This window comes from Plectropomus leopardus, chromosome 16 (assembly GCF_008729295.1).
Source record: "Plectropomus leopardus isolate mb chromosome 16, YSFRI_Pleo_2.0, whole genome shotgun sequence".
In the NCBI taxonomy this organism is placed as follows: domain Eukaryota; kingdom Metazoa; phylum Chordata; class Actinopteri; order Perciformes; family Serranidae; genus Plectropomus; species Plectropomus leopardus.
Genome location: NC_056478.1, coordinates 20,771,071 through 20,790,308, shown reverse-complemented (window position 1 = coordinate 20,790,308; position 19,238 = coordinate 20,771,071). Strand labels below are relative to the sequence as shown.

Here is a 19,238-nt window from a genome sequence, read left to right as displayed (position 1 = left end):
TTAAATTCAGTGGCTGTGTGCCAACACAAGACTGTAGAGAGAAGTCTATCAGCAGCTGGCTGGTCGCAGCAGTGGAGGGCTTTTGTCAGTGATGAGGGGCCGTGCAGCTCCCCGCACTCATCATCAGCACATGCAAATCCAGCCAGGAAGCAGGTACTTGTTGCTGGCCTCATCATCAACCCCCACCTCCGCACAAGCTTCAGAAAACAGCCTCACGTGTTCCTGACAGCCAAGCAGGAAGAGGACAGGACATAAGGGATTTTAAGCTCTGCAGCTCTGTGCACTGATGCAGAATTTCAAGAGGGTTTTTTGCTCTCCGGATGAGCAGCCAGCATCTTCACATCAGGATGCCTGCTCTGTGATTGAGTACATGTTGCGTTTCACTTTCTGACGTACAAGGCAGAGAGGGAATGTACACTTAAATCCTCTCTCATTGACCTCTGCTTAACAACCACTTGTTGCTTCCATATCTATGACGCATTCGTATTAATGATATCCCCACAATCACCCACGACCTTCTTTCAAAGTTCGGACATCTCCTGTGTCATTAAAAGACTGGCTTGCACTGGATATATGAAACTTTTACGTGAATTGCATACTATCTTACTAACGTTTACTGGGCGTTATGTAGAGAAATACTTTGTACACCATGCCTAACCGTACTGCAAACAATCCTAAGAGTAAACACAGAATAAAGAGCTGTTTAGCTCCTCCACAGCTCTTACTTTATGCACACAAGGTGGTGAATGTCAGCATCCAGACAGCGCAGGTTGGCTGATGAATAAAAGATAAGCTTGTCTCATTTCTCTGCTAGCGGGAGACCCCATCAATTTTACATCTCGACGGGATTTTAATGCAAACAGGCCATTAAAAACCAGCAGTGTAACTCACAGCTGTATTTTCTGACTAAAGGAAAAAAGGTTGCAGTCATGATTTTAAAATGCACCCAAGACTTGAGACGGGTGATTCTGCATTGCTCTGAAAAACCTCACCTGCGTCTCAGGAATACATCTGGGTCAAGGAAAAGATTTGCAGTCACAGGGCAGGGCTGAGGTGATTAATAAGGAACACTGCCTACTCTGTGTACACATATTTATATGAAAAATAAACCAAGGGCATGACACAAGTGCATCTCGTTCTGCCAGGAGACTCGCGAGAAGCAATAAGCTCTCATACGTGCTTTGTACTCAGAACAAAGCCCCTGAGAGCTGACAGCACTTGACTACTGGCGTATGGTGTCGTCAGTGTGCATTCCAGTTGACATGCACAACACTGAACAATAATATTAGAAAGCCAGAGAAGAAAAACAGATCTCAGGCATTAATATAAAGCTGAATACAGTGGTGGTCATACAGTACCACTTTCATCCTTCATCTCCCCGACAGGATGTTTGGCTTTACTGCAAAGACAGACTCTTTATTTTAAATCATAGAGGCAGTTGCAGTGCAGGCAGCTAGTTCTGATCTTATTTGTGCCCAAACATAAAGAGTTACCGAAAACTTAAATCCGAAGAGATTAGAAAATTAATCAATTAGTACTAATAGTTGAGTCATTGTTTGAGTAATTTTTAGCCATATGGTACAGCTCAATGGATGTTGGTGTGTCTTCTTTTCAGACTGAAATTTTTGTTGAATTGTCATGAAATTTTAAACAGACATTCAGGGTTCCCAAAGGATGAACCCTTAATTCTTTGGTGATCCCCTGACTTTTCCTCTTGTGCCATCATGAGGTTGACATTTGTGGTTTTGAGTGAAATGTTGCAAAATTGGCTGGGTGGATTGCTGTTAAATTTCGTTCAGACATTCATGCTCCCCTCAAGAAGAATCTTAGTAACTTTGGTGATACTCTGACTTCTCATCAAGCTACATCATCAGGTGGAAATCGAAGACTGTTTAATATTTTGGTTTATGACAAAATACTGGCGATAATGACGATATTCCCACCAACCTGTCAGCCACTAACATGCTGACAACCATGTCAGCATGTTAGTGTTGTCATTGTGAGTGTGTTAGTGTGATAAAAGGGAAATTTTGCAGATTTTCAACCAGCTTTGTATCATGACAATGTGGGTATTATCTGTAAATGACAGGGGATAAACTTCCCTCCGGCACCAAAATCTCCCTGCTCATCTCATTCATATTGCCGCCCCCACCTCTCTCAAATGCATGCCAAATTCAATGAAATTGTAAAAATAAGCAGTGCAGATCAAATAAAAAAAAACAAGATAACTTTACTTCATTTTCTATTTCATTCCTAAAATGTTTTCAGAAACATATTGTACTTTTTAACTGTTATTTTTTACCAACATGTTGCCATATTATTGCCTGTGCTGAACCAAACGGACAAACTTGCATTATGTCATCCACCAGCTGGAACATTTGTCGGTCCAGTGCAGTGCATTCTGGTAGTTTTTTTTGTCGTTTTTCTCTGGTCATGTGGCACCAAGTTCAAAAGTATTTGCTCCTTTTACTGCATAGAGAGCCCTGTTTTCTGAAAGATCATCATTCCAGCAGTGAAATTCCTTTTTTGAGCTAAAAGAGTTGAGAGCAAGTGCAGCCTCACACAGCCCCCAACATGTAGACTCCTGTTTCTCGTAAAAAATGCCAAATGTTCTCTGGTTCAGCTACTAAATAAGGAGGATTTGCTTCTTTTTTCTGCTTTACATGATTGTAAACTCAATATTTTTGTGTCTGACAAAACAAAGATTTAACATGTGAATGTCACTTTAAGGTACGGCACACTGTGGCAGGCATTATTTTTGTTTTTTTATTTTTATAGAATAAATTATTAATTGATTTGTCAATGAATAAAATATGTCTTGTTGCAGTCCTACTTAAATATTTATCTCTTGGAAAACCACTGGATTTTGCTGTTGAGTTAGTTCATATTATGCTCATTCCGAAAAAACTGCATTACATTGAAATGTACTGAGAATACAATCCTAATGAACATTTGATTAACCCTTTGAAACCTGAGAAAATTGGTGACTTTTGTCAAAAACATAGGAAGAAGGCAATGAGCAATGAAAGAAGAAATGATCCTTAGCAAGAAATTAGTAAAAAAAAAAGTACAAGAAAATTACCAGAAAATTAGAAGAAGAAAAAAAAACAAAGATAAAAAATGACATGACCCCAAAATGTGGTTGAAAAATGTATAACTCTGTAACATAATTTTGAATATGTAATTATGATAATTATAAACAGTTTTTCTCTAGCTTTTTTGAAATAACTTTCTAAAGCTACTACATTTCTAAAAATCTATTGAACATTTCTTACCAAGTTGGTCATTGCCTTTTCCCCATGTTATTAAAAGAAATCACACCAATTTAGGATTCAGAGATTTAAATACTTGTCAAAAGTATCTGAAAGCAGCACAAGAACATTGATGTCACTTGAGGTTTTTCAGAGGGTTAAACAAACCAATGGAGGAAATGCTTCACACCTCAAAGCACAGTGGACACATTGTGAAGGCCCCAAAATAAAATGTCACGCTTAACAAGCATGACTCGATTTATCCAAAAATGTGTTTTGTGTTCTTTCGGCAGTGTCATGACAGGCTCACTGCCACATAAAGAACTATAATCTTGAATTCACAGAGACATGCAGCACGAGATGTCATCCAGACAGCTCCTGTGATTTTGCCCGATTTAACAGCAAAGCATCTGAATGTTTTACTGGCGAGCATTCAGATGTCGTGATTGCTTACCAATTCGACAGCCGAGCTGAGTTCATGCCAGTGTAACAGCAGACCTGCCAACATAGTGTTGACAGAAGGCTGCGTAAAGCCAGTAGCAGAGTAACTCGAGTCACCCTTACACAGGCCCCACCACCTGATCACATGTGTTCTCCTCAGCTGTTGTTGTGCCCTTTGCAATCACCTGATATCAGTCGTAAATAAAGTCTATCTACACCGGGGAGAGATAGGACCAAATTGGAAAAAATACAGGAGTGAAACATGCATAGCGATGCCCTGATAATCCTGCTACACCTCCTACGGCTCGACCTGCCACTGTTGACCAAAACCAAATTGATTCCCTCGCCTACTGCTCAAAGCAGAGGAGGGAAATAATTCAATACTCTCGCACACTATTTGGCTTCCAGCAGCTCTCGGCCTGCTGCTGCAGGTTCCTCAGGCCCAGCGGTGCCTCTAAAGGGGGGAGAGAGGGAACGAGGCGAAGCGAGATGAGCAGCTCTAAGAAAGCTGCAGGAATTATTGTGGTGTCTGCAGGCTCCTCTTTTTAGATCCTTCTCAGCCCTCCCCTGAGTGCCCCACCAGTTACACATGCTCTTTTTTGGAGGGGGGAACCCCCCAATATTGTAATCGCAGCAGGATCTAAATGGCACTGGAGACTGTTCAAGTGGATATGGATTATCTCAGAGACTCAAAGTGTCTTTCTCTCCTGTGCTCCCAGCCAAATGGAGAGCATACATTTGGACACAAAGAAATCTATTTTAATGAGTGTGGGCTGTTGAGAAATGTAAACAGTCACTCCTCCCAACAGCCTTCAGCTATAAACAACACTGAGACTGTGTGCATCATCTTCACTATAGGTCCCTGAAGCCATATACAGAGTATTCATAAGCATAATACAAAACATCTTTATTGTCTACCATAGTGAATGCTTATGACTAGACCCGACTGCTTGTATTTTCATTACTGTTAATCAGTAAATTTGAGAATGATGGTTCTCTCTTCAATTTGGCAAAGCTTATCTGTGATCAAATATTCCAAATCAGCCCTGTCACTAGAAGAAAATGCTGACATTGTATATTTTTGCAAATTCCAAATGTTTGCACATTTCATATGTATCATATCAATGCTTCTAAAATTATGCAGTATATGAGCTGACTTTGTCATCGAGAAGAGAGGATGATGGATAGCTTGTCGACAAGGCGAAACGCCTGCCAAGCTGCAAACCACTGCAGACCAACAAACAATAAAATCATGTTGATAATATCAGCATGCCATTGGAATCGGCCAACATACTTATTTTGCACAATGAATGAAAAAAAACACTGTATTTCATATCTACATCTGCTGGTGGGCCATCATGACAAGAGTATGCAAAACATAATATTAATTCCACTACAGAAGAGACTTGATGATCACTGCAATTAGGTGGAGGGGAATAGTGGATATATTGATATCGGTTAATGGCAAAATTATTTTTTATATATAGGCATATCAGTTATACAATTTAATATAGTGCATCCCTGGAGTTGAGTAGCAACCCATTGTTGTTTTTTTTCCAACAAGGATACCAAGACATTGCTGCATTTCCTGTCAGGATAGTAGAAAGAAAGCAGTTGGATTTTTTTAACAGACATGGTTGCTTTTCCTGTGAAGATTGTGCCACCTAAGACAGTATTTTAAGTCATAACATGATCTTTTCCAAACCAGTGTTGTTTTTGAAATGTAGATTCTCAACATCTCCACTAGATAACAATTCGCAAATGTAACATATCTGTGGTTTGTAGAAACATACAATGCAAACATATTTTCTGGCAATTGGATTGTCTAAACTCATAGTTCACTTAGCCTACAAGCTTCTTCATACATGCTGAGTAAGTTCCACTGACTAAGGAGGGCTGTGAGGCTGTGAGATACAGCAGAAAGCAGTACAACAGGTTAGTAAGTGAACCAGAACGTTAGAAAATTACATTCCAACAATCTGCAGATCATTTGTCCAACTAATCCATTACTCTTAAAGGCAAGGAGTGTAAGAAAATAACCCCCAAAATGTAAATTTGTTGTAATAAAAGAGATTCTTTAAAGACAAGAAGTTGCTCAGATGTCCTACAATGAAGCTAAAGAAGAAAAATATATAGTTCAAAATATTTTATCACAGTCCAGATGTACCCAGGTCTCCCTTGATTGTACAACCAATAATCCATTTACAATTATATAAACATCAAGAACACAAGCAGATTCTCACATCTGAGAAACTGAAAACCAATATTTAGTATTTTTTGTTTGATAAATGACTTGAACTTGAACAAAACTGTTGATTTGTTTCCTGCTGATTCAACAATCAAATTAGTTGACTAATCATTCCAGCACTACTACTAGATACAAAGAAACAAACAAAACCAAGACGTGAATGACTTTAAATGTACATGTACAGCCAAACACGTATTTATGTTAAGTGTTTTTTATACAAGTGCTGTATAGACTAAAAAAGAATAGAATTGCTGGCAAAACTTGAATTTTTGTCCACAAAGTACTGTATGTACAAATGTGAAAATGTCCGCAACATCTACAGGTTGCATATTTATACACACAGCATTTGCATACTGCTTTTGGCTTTTATACTGATCTCAGTGGAGCCAAAGCATATTTTATATGATCTTTTTTCCCTTGCAGTATAATAAGGAAAATAAAATGTTTGGATGTGTATGTACATGCCCTTACTTTGGCCTAACAACACTTAATATTTGTGAAAATGTCATCGCGCCGCAATGCAAAAAGCACTGCAATTACATTACGATAGGGCTGTTTACATTGGTCACTCAGGGGCCAGCTGTAATGGCCTGCAGATTTATTGTGTCTGAGTATGAAGGAACAGAACAGGTACAGGAAGTCAATAAAGCACTTGTTACAATCAATTACATAACAACTACACATAAGATGTTGTAACCATGGTGACTCAACTGCAACAGATGTGAGTGAAAGCTTCAGTGCGCTGCTGTTGAGGTTTTTCCCCTTATCGTGAAAGGAGAAGGAGGGAATGAGGCCCGTGTTAGTGGAGCAGAGCGTAGTGGGTGGATTTCTCCGGAGCTTGTTCCACACAGAAAGAGACAGTGGAATTACTGTCTCCAAGCTCCACTGGAAATCATTTCCCACACTCAAAAACTCCCTTCCCCCCCTTAAAATGTCTAAATTCTCTGCCAAATTTCCAGAAACGGTGGAGGATGGTTGTTGTGTTCCTGTGCGTTGTGGCAGCTGCCTGATAATTACCTCTTGTACTCGTGCCACAGATGATGTTTGCTGCTGTCATGTTAAAGACACATGCAGGATAACAGAGACTTACGGACTCAAGACAGACCAAAAAAACTTTCAAAAAAATATAATCTAAAACCAAAATATTATACTGCAGAGCTGTTTCCAAGAACAAGTCTTAAAGGAATACTTCACCCAAAAACAATCTAAATTGTATATGATACTCCCCTCCCTCCATCCAAAAAATGAAGCAAATCAGAGCAAAATGCTGCATTGAAGTAGAGCTGCACTGAGCAGGAACTAGTTCAACTGAACACCCTGAAAGGTTTCCCATCTGAAACCGGAGAAACATTAAACATCAGCATGTTTGATAAAAATCTCCATACAGAATTTTAAACTGTGTCACATGTCAGTTTGTATGAAGCTACCTGTTACTTTTTATAGCTATCCAGCTAGCATAACTCCAGTGATGACAATGTCAGCTGGTCCACCAATTTGGTCCAGTCTAAAATATCTTACCAACTACTTGATGATCCGCCATGAAATTTTGCACAAAAAAATTCTTGTTACGCAAAGAATGAATTAATCTCAATTATCTAGCATTACTAGCGCATCAGAGTTTTTATGTATCCAGTCAAATATCTCAAGATCTATTAGATGGATTTGGGCAACATTTTGTGCAGACATTCATGGTTCCCAGATGATGAATGATGAAAAAACACCTTGAACTTGTCGATTAAATAGTAAAATTTGGAACACTTTTCCTGTCATTGCCTAAACAAGATTGCTCTCCCTCGGCTTACCACCTATTCATCAAACACAGTTTTGCATCAGCCTCACTTTGTGACCTTTGTGGTGCATGTGCAAATTCAAAATACTGAAACAAGCCAGCCTACAGCTGCATATGTGAGAAGAGTATTGTAAAGTACTGATGAGTAACTCCACCTCTGAAACTGGTGCCTGGCTATGATCGTATCATTAAATACTGCAGAGTGCATGTAAATGACAACTTGTTGCATGCAATGATTCGGTTTATATGTATGTAGGAGGAGAAAACAACAATCTAGTAACAGTTGTTCAACTGGAGAAGGAGTCAATGCTTGTTTTCTATCTTGTATATATTGCTGTGTGTTACTGCTCCAGATATACCTCATACAACAATAATCCCACTGATCTTTTGGGATAGGTAGAGCCACTGGCTGCTTCCTGGTACCTTATCACTACACTGATGAATCATTCTCTTCACCTTCCACAGCTTTCTAAAGACGCCGGCAACTCACTCCAGCTACCTTTCACCTCAGACGAACTTCTGATAAGACCTGGAGGGAAGCTTTAACACACCGCCTCTCCACCTCCTGTCATTTTTCTGAGGAGCTCTTAAGAGACTTACCCTGGGGTTTATCCGACAGTATACTGCACTTACAACATGTTCAGCTCATATGAAGAATACCCTCTTAATTGCATGTTTTACGTTGAAATACTGCACGCGGGGATGCCGGGGATTACTGTTGTTAATCAGCAGAGCATGCAAGGATGCCAAAAAAAACCCTGATGTGATATGACAGTGAGCTTAAGTGTTTTATTGCTGACGTGCTTCAACTGTAATGTGGATTTCACAACAATAATGAATGAAGAAGAACAGACTGTTTGCCTCCGAGTCTACGCTGCACTTCCTGTTGAGAAATATATGCGTGAAAACAACTTTTCCTCACCAACATTGTGGTTCTGCCTACAGTCTACCTCTCCCGCTGAGGTGAAGTCGCTTTTCCCTAGACGCCAGTGAGTGGCCTGTGGGCTAAATCCCTCTGACCTTGTGCTCTCTAACCTCTAGTGAGCAGCCAAGCATACAGAGTAAACAGGAGGGAGGATAAACAACTTAGCAGAGGGCCAGCTGACGGGATTTCAGAGCAGCGCGGCCTCCCAGTCGGGAAGCTGAGTGTACAGTCTTATGCTGGTGAGTCCCGAGGCGCTCTCGACAAGAAGCTGTCAGCTGACTTGCAGGAGTGTTGACACTGAACATAGTAGGGACTACATCCATGTTCTAGATTAGAGTTTATATTTTTCTATTTTTAGGATATTTAAAACAAAGACTAAATTGTTAAAGACACATTAGAAAACATCAAATAACCAAATCTTCTATAAAGAAACTGGTCGAGGATTATCCTCTGATAAAATCACAAAATCTAAGTATTTGTATGTTTTTACACAACTTTATCAGGGCTGTTAAGCCAGCTCCATGTTTTTTCACATTTAGATCTGCCCAGTAAAGGCCCATCACACCAGCATTTACGTACAACGCGATAAAAATGTAGGTCAAAAGGACTTATTGCGCCCATTTTCAGGTTTATACATACATTTAAGGTTTCTACTAGATCACGTTTACATGCTTTAAAGGTCAAACAACACTTTATTTTTCTCATACTTTCTGTGCTAGAGCACCTCTAATCACCCTCTGTCAGGGAGGCTCCATTTCAGCGCCCCTCCCAAAAAAGCCCAGTCTTCTCTGATGTTTCTGGGTCTTTCGTATGTTGGTGACACTGCACCATCAATGCAGCCAGAAAATGCACTTTTTGACATGACAAATCACAAATTCCTTTGATCCAGTATTCTTGTTGACAGAACATATTTTTTCTTTGTGTGCTTTTGTACTTAATGTTGACCCCTATTTTATTTGATTGTTTTTTATTCATTTAACTACCCTCCTCATTTTTTTCTTTCGCCTATTTATTTGTTCATTCTATTTTATTCTTTATTTATTAGTTTATCGTCTGAATTCAAGAAAGAACAAAAAAATCACAAATAAAAGCTTCTCAACCAGTATGTTCCAGTCGTAATATAATCTAAAAATTGGGGAGATATACATCAGCACAAAGATTACAGGTTTTCCTGATGTTAGCATGTAGCTAAATGTAGCAGTGTACATTATGTAAACACTTGCCGTAGCGTACCTGGAGAAGATGACCATACAAAGAAATCTGGCACTATGACATCATACTGTATCCAGAGCAGAAAAGAAATAGAAAAAGGGGCATTTGTAATGGTACAAAACATGAGGTTTTTGCTAGGGACAAGGATTACTTTTATGTACATTTACCTCAATATTTGAAACTTTGGCCATGTTTAATGTGAACGTCCTTCATTGCAACACTATAATGCCTAAGCACAAAATCCAGAAAAATTTAATTATTTCCCTTTTAAGCAAATTGTTGCCATCTCCGCATTTGCTTAAAGGGGCCAAAGTGAACTACTACAAATGTTTCTCTTCAAGTTTTGGTAAACAGAGTAATCCCACTGATCTTTTGGGGTAGGTAGTTGAGGATTGATGCAGGCAATCCAGATATAATGCACCTGCTATCTTGTGACCGCTTCACCTAAGACCTCAACAAAGTGCTTGTCTCAGCCTTCTCAATATTACAACAAAGTAAAAGCACAAGTGGAACGCCTGACAATTTGTGAGTTGTATCTGTATTGCTGGCAGAGCGGTGAGCGGTGGGGTTGAGTACAAAAACAAGAGGCGAGCAAACACTCAGAGTGAGGCTAAAGCTGCTTTCAGAGTGCTCAGGAATTGTTCAAAAACCCATTGTGCTCCCTGTAAATCACACAGTAATGCAGCGTAATGATCAACTGGAGAGATAAAGCTCTGCATACCACAGCTATGACTGAATATCCAACCAGCACGAGTCTGTACAATTGGTCCCCGATATATATTAACTGCTGCAATGTAAAAATTGCAACTGGGCTTCCAGGCACTGTAGAGACACATAAATTACATGTGTTGGTTAAAATCATTCAAAAATGTTTTCTTTTTTTTGTCATATTTCTGGGGAAAAGAGTGATTTGTTTTTACTTTGGGTGGATGTGTTTCAACATGCATCAGCATGAATTGTTATTTTGTCATCGTGTCGATCAAAGTAATGAATCATTTTGAAACGTATCAAGCAAGACTCCTCAACTGTACTTCATTGTTGCTGTGCGTGCACTACAAGTAACACAGCTATCAATCAAACCTCTCAGCTTATTTTACTTGTCAAGGTTATCAAGGGTGAAACTGCTATAAGCTCTACATCCTCCCAACTCACTGTCTTGAGTAAAAGGTGGGCTAATTTAATGACTTTTGGGGGGGGATAACTTTTTTACATGGACCTGTTTTTAGACGTGCTATTTAAAGGGATACTTTCCTGATTTTCAACCAGCTTGGTATCATAACAATGTGAGTATTTTGTCTAAATCAGTGATGGTAAACTTAACTCAGTCTTACCAGCAGCCCATCTCTAAGCTCACATCAGATTTTCGCTGGCTCCAGGGCTGTTCCTTGTACTACAGATTGTACTTCTGCATTTTTGTACTCCCACCACCACAGACACTAAAAGTATAGAATCCAGAGAGAAACACCTCTCTTCCTCTCTTTTGCTCAAACTCAGACCTAGCTCCTATCAAAATGTAAAACTAAGCATGTTAATCAAATATAAATGCTGATCACGATTGTGACGCTGCATTGCCTATTTCTTGACCAAAATGTCTTCAGAAACATTTTTGTGTAATGTTTAGCTGTATTAGTTTGTGAACAGGAAGCAGGCACCGTACTGTTTCCTGTATTGTAAACATGGAGACTGAAAATACTGAGATCAAACTATAAAACTAGGCAGTGCTGATCAAATATTAACCAACATTCCACTGTATTAGCTATTTTTTGCTCAGAAACATATTTTAGTGCACTGTATGGCTGTAATATGAGAACTGGTGAACAGGACAGGGGCACTATACTGTCAAATGTATTGTAAAGGAAACATTATGTAATTTCTTGCTTAAAATGTCTTCAAAAAGACATTTTATCTAACCATTTACCGTAATATGAGACTGTTTGTTATCAGCCAAATGCCATATGGTTTCCTGTGTCAAAATGGACAAGCTCCCATTATCTCACCCAACTGCAGGAGCCTTTACTAATACAGTGCATTGCAGTGTATTCTGGTAATTGTAGGTTTTCTTCTCTGGTCATGTAGCACCAATATCAAAAGTATTTACATCTTTCTACAAGACAACCTAGTTTTTAAAAAAAAAAACATCTTTCCAGTAGTGAAATACTGTCCAATGGACTCAGTTATCTGTGAATTAATCTACACGTGTTGCCCCATTTGTTTGGACACTTTTAATTATTTGGATTCTGGGATTGGTGCCATGAGATTACATCACCATCATTATTTCCACCCTACAAAGGCTGACGATTGGCTTGGTTGTACCTCCAGCCATTCACAGGGCTTTTGAACTGCTTGACAAAAATTTTAAGAGGTGGGCAATGATTCAGAAATCTAGAGTTCAGCTAATACAGACTCCTTTTCCCTCTGCAGCTCACAGTGACATAAGGCCAGTTCAACAGAAGCAGACGGATGCATTTAAAAACCACACTAAACCATCATGCACTTTGCTCACTCAGGGAATGTGTGTGGTCAATACTGTGCAAAGGTTAGTTTTCGGGGTTCTACAGTTAGGCCTTGATAAATGCTAACAATGACTCACAATGAGTCAGGCCAGACGGAGGAGTGAACCAGCAGCTATGACAGATGCTTGCAAGTGTATCGATCTCAGCTGCTGCTTTTTTTTTGTGACCTAGAAAAAATTCTCTTTGAGACCACTGGAAGCACCAACTCAGTGCAGAAGAAATGACTTCTTTTTGGTTATTTGCTTTACTGATTATCACTGTTAAGACTCCGTTGCTGCAGATATACTGCATGCATTGAGTCCTACAGTAGGCAGGGACAATTTGGACAGATCATTCTTATTAATGTAATTTACACATTATCAAAAAATAGAAAACTGAGTTCAGCCTAGGGTTGTATGATATGCAAAAATCATATTGCGATTATTTTTGACGATATTGCCATATGAGTTGGAATTTTTGTAGAAACAGTAGTTTTCGCATTTTACTTTTTGCTAAATATATAGCAGTGATTAATTTAGGATTCTTGCTGGGGTCTGTCCGAAACAAGAATGTTCACTTATGCTTAAATTAAATTGTAGGCATGTATGAACAATGCGCTGATGGGAGTAAAAGAAAGAATGTAAAGACTGAAAGTCCATTTAGGGTGGCATTTTGGGATGGTGGATAGATCAGACAATACAGCCTTTCACCCAGGAGACCGGTGTTGAGAAAAGTGTGAAACTATGTGAACTTTGAGTTATCTTAAAGTACTCCGTCATCATGTTTCTTTTCCAAAACTTAACCTACTGAACTGTACTTTCTAAATCCTTTCATACATTACTTTATATTAACTATGTAACTTTATGCTTAGTATGTTACATAACTCGTGGGGCACTAATTCCTTTGATATCCTTTGTCAACCATTGCATTATATCACACAAACCATTCATTGATTAGGTTATTTGCCGAACATTAATTGCCAGCTAAGTAATTTAGAAAGCATAAACACCAAAGATCCACTATTTCCAGCTTCTCAAGCGGGAGAATTTGCCGCTTGTTTGTTTTATATCTTTTAAAACTGAATATTTTTATGCTTTGGACTGCTGTTTGGATATTAGAGGACGTCATGCTGGGAACTTGTAATGAACTTTTTTTTTTTACCACATTCACTGATAATAAATAAATTGTAAGTTGCAGCCCTACTGTAAACCAAATGTGCAGTTTTTTGCTGATGATTCTTTGGTTTAAATGAATGAAACCAGAGCATGCCGTTCATCCACTCCATTTTTTACATAACATCACAGCTCACTTGTGATCACACTGTGAGTAAGACAGACTGAATTAACACTACAACCGATCAATATGTCTTCAGAGCTGATGTCTGACTACAGGAACAGAACCCATGATCAATATCTGGGCTGTACAAAACAAACCCCCTAACTGACAAGATATGGTTTGCCATTACTGTTGGCAAAAGTTTGCATCTACATTTTTTTCTCACATTTCCTGTGTGTCATGGCCTGGAGGCTTGGCAATCAGCCTCTGTCATCTCTCAGCCAAATGTCCTCTTTGTCCACAGTATCATGTGAGGGGGACATTTAAGGACAGTTAGGAACAGCTTGTATCTGAATCTGGAAAATCATCTTTCCAAATTAACAGGGACCTACGTACTTTCAGTCTGGCGCTGATCTCATTGTTTAAAGGTTTTTGTTGTCTGGCCTTCATCTTGGGTACACACTTGTGCAGGAAGAGGATGAAGCAGTGTGTTTGACCAGATAGAGCAGTGTGTTTCTGGGAAAAATGCCTCTGCTCTCCCATGTGAATTTATGAGAAAATTCCACAGTAGTTCATAGGAAGACAACCAAATTAGACAAAAAAAAGAGAAAGAGAGAACGCGATGTGTTTGTACAAGTAATAACAGAATGTTATGACAGGCAACAAGCTTCGCTTTTGTTGAATGAAAACTATACAATGGTCTGTTTTCACTTGTACACTCTTATTATGAAGGACTTTGATGGTCTGATGCGGGTAAAATAGAAACTTTTTGTAAACTGCAAAAGGGGAATCATTGTTTTGTATCAGTCTTGTGACATTAATCTAACTCAAATTGGGGGCATTTTTTTGCTGTATATTCACTATATTTTTCACCAACTTTTTAATATAGGAATAACCTTTTCCAGGCTGCTTTACATCATGTGTTGCTTCTGTACAGCCCTGTGCTTTTGAAGTCAGCAAGGTCATTTCTTCTTTGATAAAAATCATAAATAAGCACTGATTTAATTAAGAATGTAGAGGTCATGTAAGTTAAAACTGGGCTAGGGCTGAAACTAATGGTTATTTCCATTTCAAATTAGTCTGCCAGTTATTGTCTTAATTAACTAGTTAGTAAAAAGCCAAAAAGAAGTGAATAATAATGCCACATTACAATGTCTTAGGGCCCAGCACTTTTATATTGCTTTTAAGCAAACTGTCCTTAATTTATTGATATTCAATTTACTATCAGAGAAAAACAGAAGATCTTAAAGTTTTAGAAGCTGATTGTAGAGGATGTTTGACATTATGGCATGAAAAAGGACTGATATTAGTCACTGATTTCCAAAACAGTTGCAGATTACTTTTCTGATTATCGACTAATCATTAACTAACTACTTCAGCTCTAAACTGAACCAAATTTTGCTGAAAACAGATGTTTTTAGAAGTCTAATTCAGAAATAATGGCTCCACTTTATACATCTTTATAGATCAGTAACAAGATGCTAATACCAACAAGTTTTGGGTTGCCAGGTTGTGGAAGGTGTTTGTCTCCAGTATCACACTAGCTTTTTCTGCTTTGGTCCTTAGTTCATCAGACTGAGCACTGTAATTTGACAAATAGCTGCAGGGCATCTCGAGCAAATTTGATTTCATTAATAACGTATTAACATTTACAACTGTAGGCTTGTAAAACCTTATTAATAAGTTTTCAACAAAAACAGCTGCAGTCTTTCATTATTTATACTTCCATGTTCTGTATTTTGTACACACTGCACTTTTGCAAGCACAGTTCATTATCTGCAGCTGTCCTTGCTGTTGAAGATGTACTTCGATGTCTTTAGAGATTAGATGAAAAAGATTCACATTTTCATTCATATTTGTCCTTTGAATTAAAGCCTTCTAAAGTAAATTCTTTGAGAGTTTTTTTTCTCAATCAACGCTGATAAAGCTAGGGAAACTTATATTTAGGCTACTAGAGTTGTTAGAGTTTGATACACTTAGCCCATCAAAGTGTGATGAAACCTAGCTGAATCCTTGACACTTAAACTCTGGTATTTTGCTCAGGTGTTCTTCTTTAAAAGACTTTGTGGTTCTTAGTCATAGGCATCTGGGCTATGTCATTTTATTCCTGCAATATCTGCTGAACAAATCTTGATACCAAATATGTGAGTGAAATGCAAACACTTGCTGCTGTTCCTGGCACCTCACTACACTGGCCAGCCCTGTACATTACAGCTGCTTTTTATTAAACCACAATCCCTGAAAGGTCTGCTTTCCAAGGAGTTTTTTCAGTGCTTATTATACAACTGATGGTTTCCAGTGGGATTAGGAGCCAACTACTACACAAACGACTGAGAAGGGGGAAAAGTGCTTTCAGTTAGAGGGTTCAAGTTTGTTTCTCTACTCGTAGATTCCAGTGGAAAGTCCAGCCTCATGGCTCAACCCATGACACTCCAGCACAATACTGGAAGCAGCACAATGGAAGCAGGGAAACTATGCGTGGGGGGAAAATATAACAATCACCCCCACGTTTGTGGAGCGAATTAAACAACCCCAATGATGCTCTTTTGCTCAATGAGTTCCAGCTTTTACTCAGTGCAGTGTGGAAATAACTGTGACATGACGGCTGCAGCCTCAAGCCCTGACATGCAGAACTGTGTGTTGTGTTTAGAGAGCTCAGAGCAACCTGTCCTAAAGACAAACAGTTTCCAAGAAAGAAAAAGAGTGACCTTTGACCCCTGAAACTAGTGTAGAAGAGAGCAACGCATTCCTGTGACATGCCATCATGAAGTAACACATCTGGGGTGACTAACTATTGATCTTGTAGTTTAGTCATTATAATGCATGAGTGCAAAGAGTAAACTGCTATCAAATGCATTAAGAGGATTGATTTAAAGCAGTGCTTCCCAACTGGTGGGTCATGGTCCTTTCTGAATGGGCCTTAAGTAACTTGTGAATGTGTCAAGTATATAAAAGCACACCTTATTTTAAGGCAGATACCTACAGACTTTGTTTAGGGCTTCATGTGATCTGTCAACCATTTTTTCCCAGTACAGCAACTACTTTATTGCCCTGTTTCTCGTATTATTTCGCCTACAAACATACAGCACCTTTGAAGTGTTTTTATGTCAGGGGTGTTGAGGCAATATTATGCACTTTTTTGGTTGCAATGTTATGTAATCATTAAATTCTGAGTGATTGCACTTAATTTTTGCAATATGTTTTATGTCACTGTGATGTAAGCCCATGGGTTTAGATATGTAATAAAACTGATTTACAAGGTAATTTGTTTTACGTGTGGACATTTAGCTATTGACTAAGGAGAAATCTGGAACCACAGATCCAAAATCTCAAATAGGCAACATTTAAGCTGAATTTTGAGGAATTTTGGGAGATTCCTCCACTCGACTCACCTGCATTGTAGAAACTGTCCAGCACTGTGGTCTCTCCAAAGTCCAGTTTCCCAAAGTTTACCGTCTCCAGCTTGCTGCCCACCGTATCGCAGGCGTCCTTCAGGCATTGCAAAGCCATGCTCTCCGCGTTATTCTGCTGGCTCGCCTCTCCGTTCACCACATAGGCCACCGTCACCGGCCTGCTTTTGCACGACTTCCCGGTGGAAAGCAACCCCCCGCCGTCCATCGGACAGCTCCCAGGGGTCGGGCTGAGGCCCCCGCTGCCGATCACCGAGTCCTGCCAGAAAGTCCCAGCTGCGGGGATACCGGAGGCGCCGCCACCTACACCTCCACCTACACCTCCACCGCTGCTGCTGCTGGTGCTTTCCCCACCGAGGCTCTCTCTGCTGGGACAAACTCCGAAGCAAGGCACCGGTAAGGATATCCCGTCCTGGTCTTGACTCATCATGTTCCAAGTGTCACTCGCTGTCTTAAAGTGTGGGTTGAGATGAGCGGCTTCTCCTCCAGTCCTCCATGGAGAGCCAGTGTTACGCACGGCGGTTACCCGTGGAGCATCTGCACAGGCACGACGTGCAACCGTCCTCTGTTTCAACACCGGTAAACAGTCTGTCAGAAGCGGCGGCGCAACTACACACCATCCTGCATGTTTGCTGTCGTTTGCACGCTCGGATGATAAAACACCCGATACTGAACACCGCGGGTTGACTGAAGTCACGATCTGAGGAAGACACAAGAGGAAAAGCCAGAAAATCCGCGCATTCCTTCTCAGCACTCACAACAAATCCACATACTTCCCGAAGTTGAGCAACGCTGCTGGTGTCCGCCCACAGAAGACACAAATGTCACAGCGAGTGGAAGTTACGCGCAGTTAAAGGCTCGCAGCAGCGTGTCATCTCTGTAAAGAGAAAGTCCACTGCGCACGCACAGAGGCTGCTTTCATGTGCAGGCAAACCCTGCCCAGTTTCCACTGTTATCTTCCAGTCCAGACCGACTCACTCACGCACTGGGCGGGGAGACAACAGTGGGAGCCTGGTGGAGCTGGGCGGAGACTCCACGGCCATATGAGGAGTTGTGTGCTTCATTAAAAGGAGCAGTTCACCGAAAACAACACGAGCGATCGGCGGAGCTGCTAATTAGTCAATTAACCCATTTATCAGCTGATATGATGACATGTCGACATAAAATGAAAGGAACAGCCCGTTATTGAACATTAATCTCTCTATTGTTTCAGTGTTTTTTTTCCAGGGACGGTAGCTGGAAGCATTTCATAATGTTGCAAACTAATTGCATTTTTTTCGTCCATTAATCTTGTGTAATGCGATCAGATCACAAAGTAAATTTGGGGCGTTGATCATCATTCGGCTGTGAAAAGTTTTAGGCGACAATTTCAGCTGCTATCCAGCCAGGCTACACAGCTCACAGGAAGCAAACGTTGTACATATGGTTCTGTTTGACAAATATTTAAATTACATTAAGTTTAATGAGTTCATAAAGGAGCTTTTGACTTATTTTTTAATTGTTTTTCACTTGTTTGTCCTGTTTTTCGTGTCATAAGGAGGGCCTCTTGTGGTAAAAACTTGATATTACAGGCTAGCACATGAATACCGTAGTTCATTGATATATGGGAAATAAACGTCTTTTCCTATTGACAAACATATTTAAATATAAGTGTGAGTTGAGAGTGACTTTGTCTCTCAGGGGCAAAAAATTTATGGGCAGGACTGAAACATTTCTTTGCAGTTTCTCACCTTTTGCATATGAAATATACTCTTTTTGCTTGAGAGCATATTTTACTTCTTGTCAACATGTGCGTATTTCTTTTAGTGCGATGAGATTGAGTCAAGAAGCTGCTTGAATGCTTTTTGGATTCAAGAGGATAGGAAAGACTTTCTTGTCCCAGTGGGAAATTGCCTTGGACTTCTCAGTGTCTGCAGTTTATCACACTTGACAGTAAAGACAGTCAAAGTTGGTGTTTGAGTTAAAAACAAGAATGACAGCTTTCTTATCAATATTGTCTTATTATTGGGGAAGTTTAGATACTTAAAGACTAAACCCAGTGTGAACCACTGGAAGACTGAATTAAAACTCTTGAGTAAGTCACTTAAAAACTTAATATTATGTTCATTACTAGATATGTTTGAGTTAATTTGAGATAGCCCTGTTTTTTAATTTAATCTTTGAAATTTTTATTTTAGTTTTATTTAGATAATTTC

The 19,238-nt window shown here is 39.6% G+C and overlaps 1 protein-coding gene across 1 annotated transcript in view; it reads right to left on the bottom strand.

Moving 5' to 3' along the window:
• map3k5 (mitogen-activated protein kinase kinase kinase 5) overlaps positions 1 to 17,954 on the bottom strand; it is an 83,808-nt gene extending 65,854 nt beyond the window's left edge. Inside the window, exon 1 of the mRNA XM_042504109.1 lies at positions 17,026 to 17,954. Coding sequence (XP_042360043.1) covers positions 17,026 to 17,473 — 448 coding nt within the window. The 5' untranslated portion in view covers positions 17,474 to 17,954. The remainder of the gene's footprint in view (positions 1 to 17,025) is intronic.
• Positions 17,955 to 19,238: the final 1,284 nt, after the last annotated feature.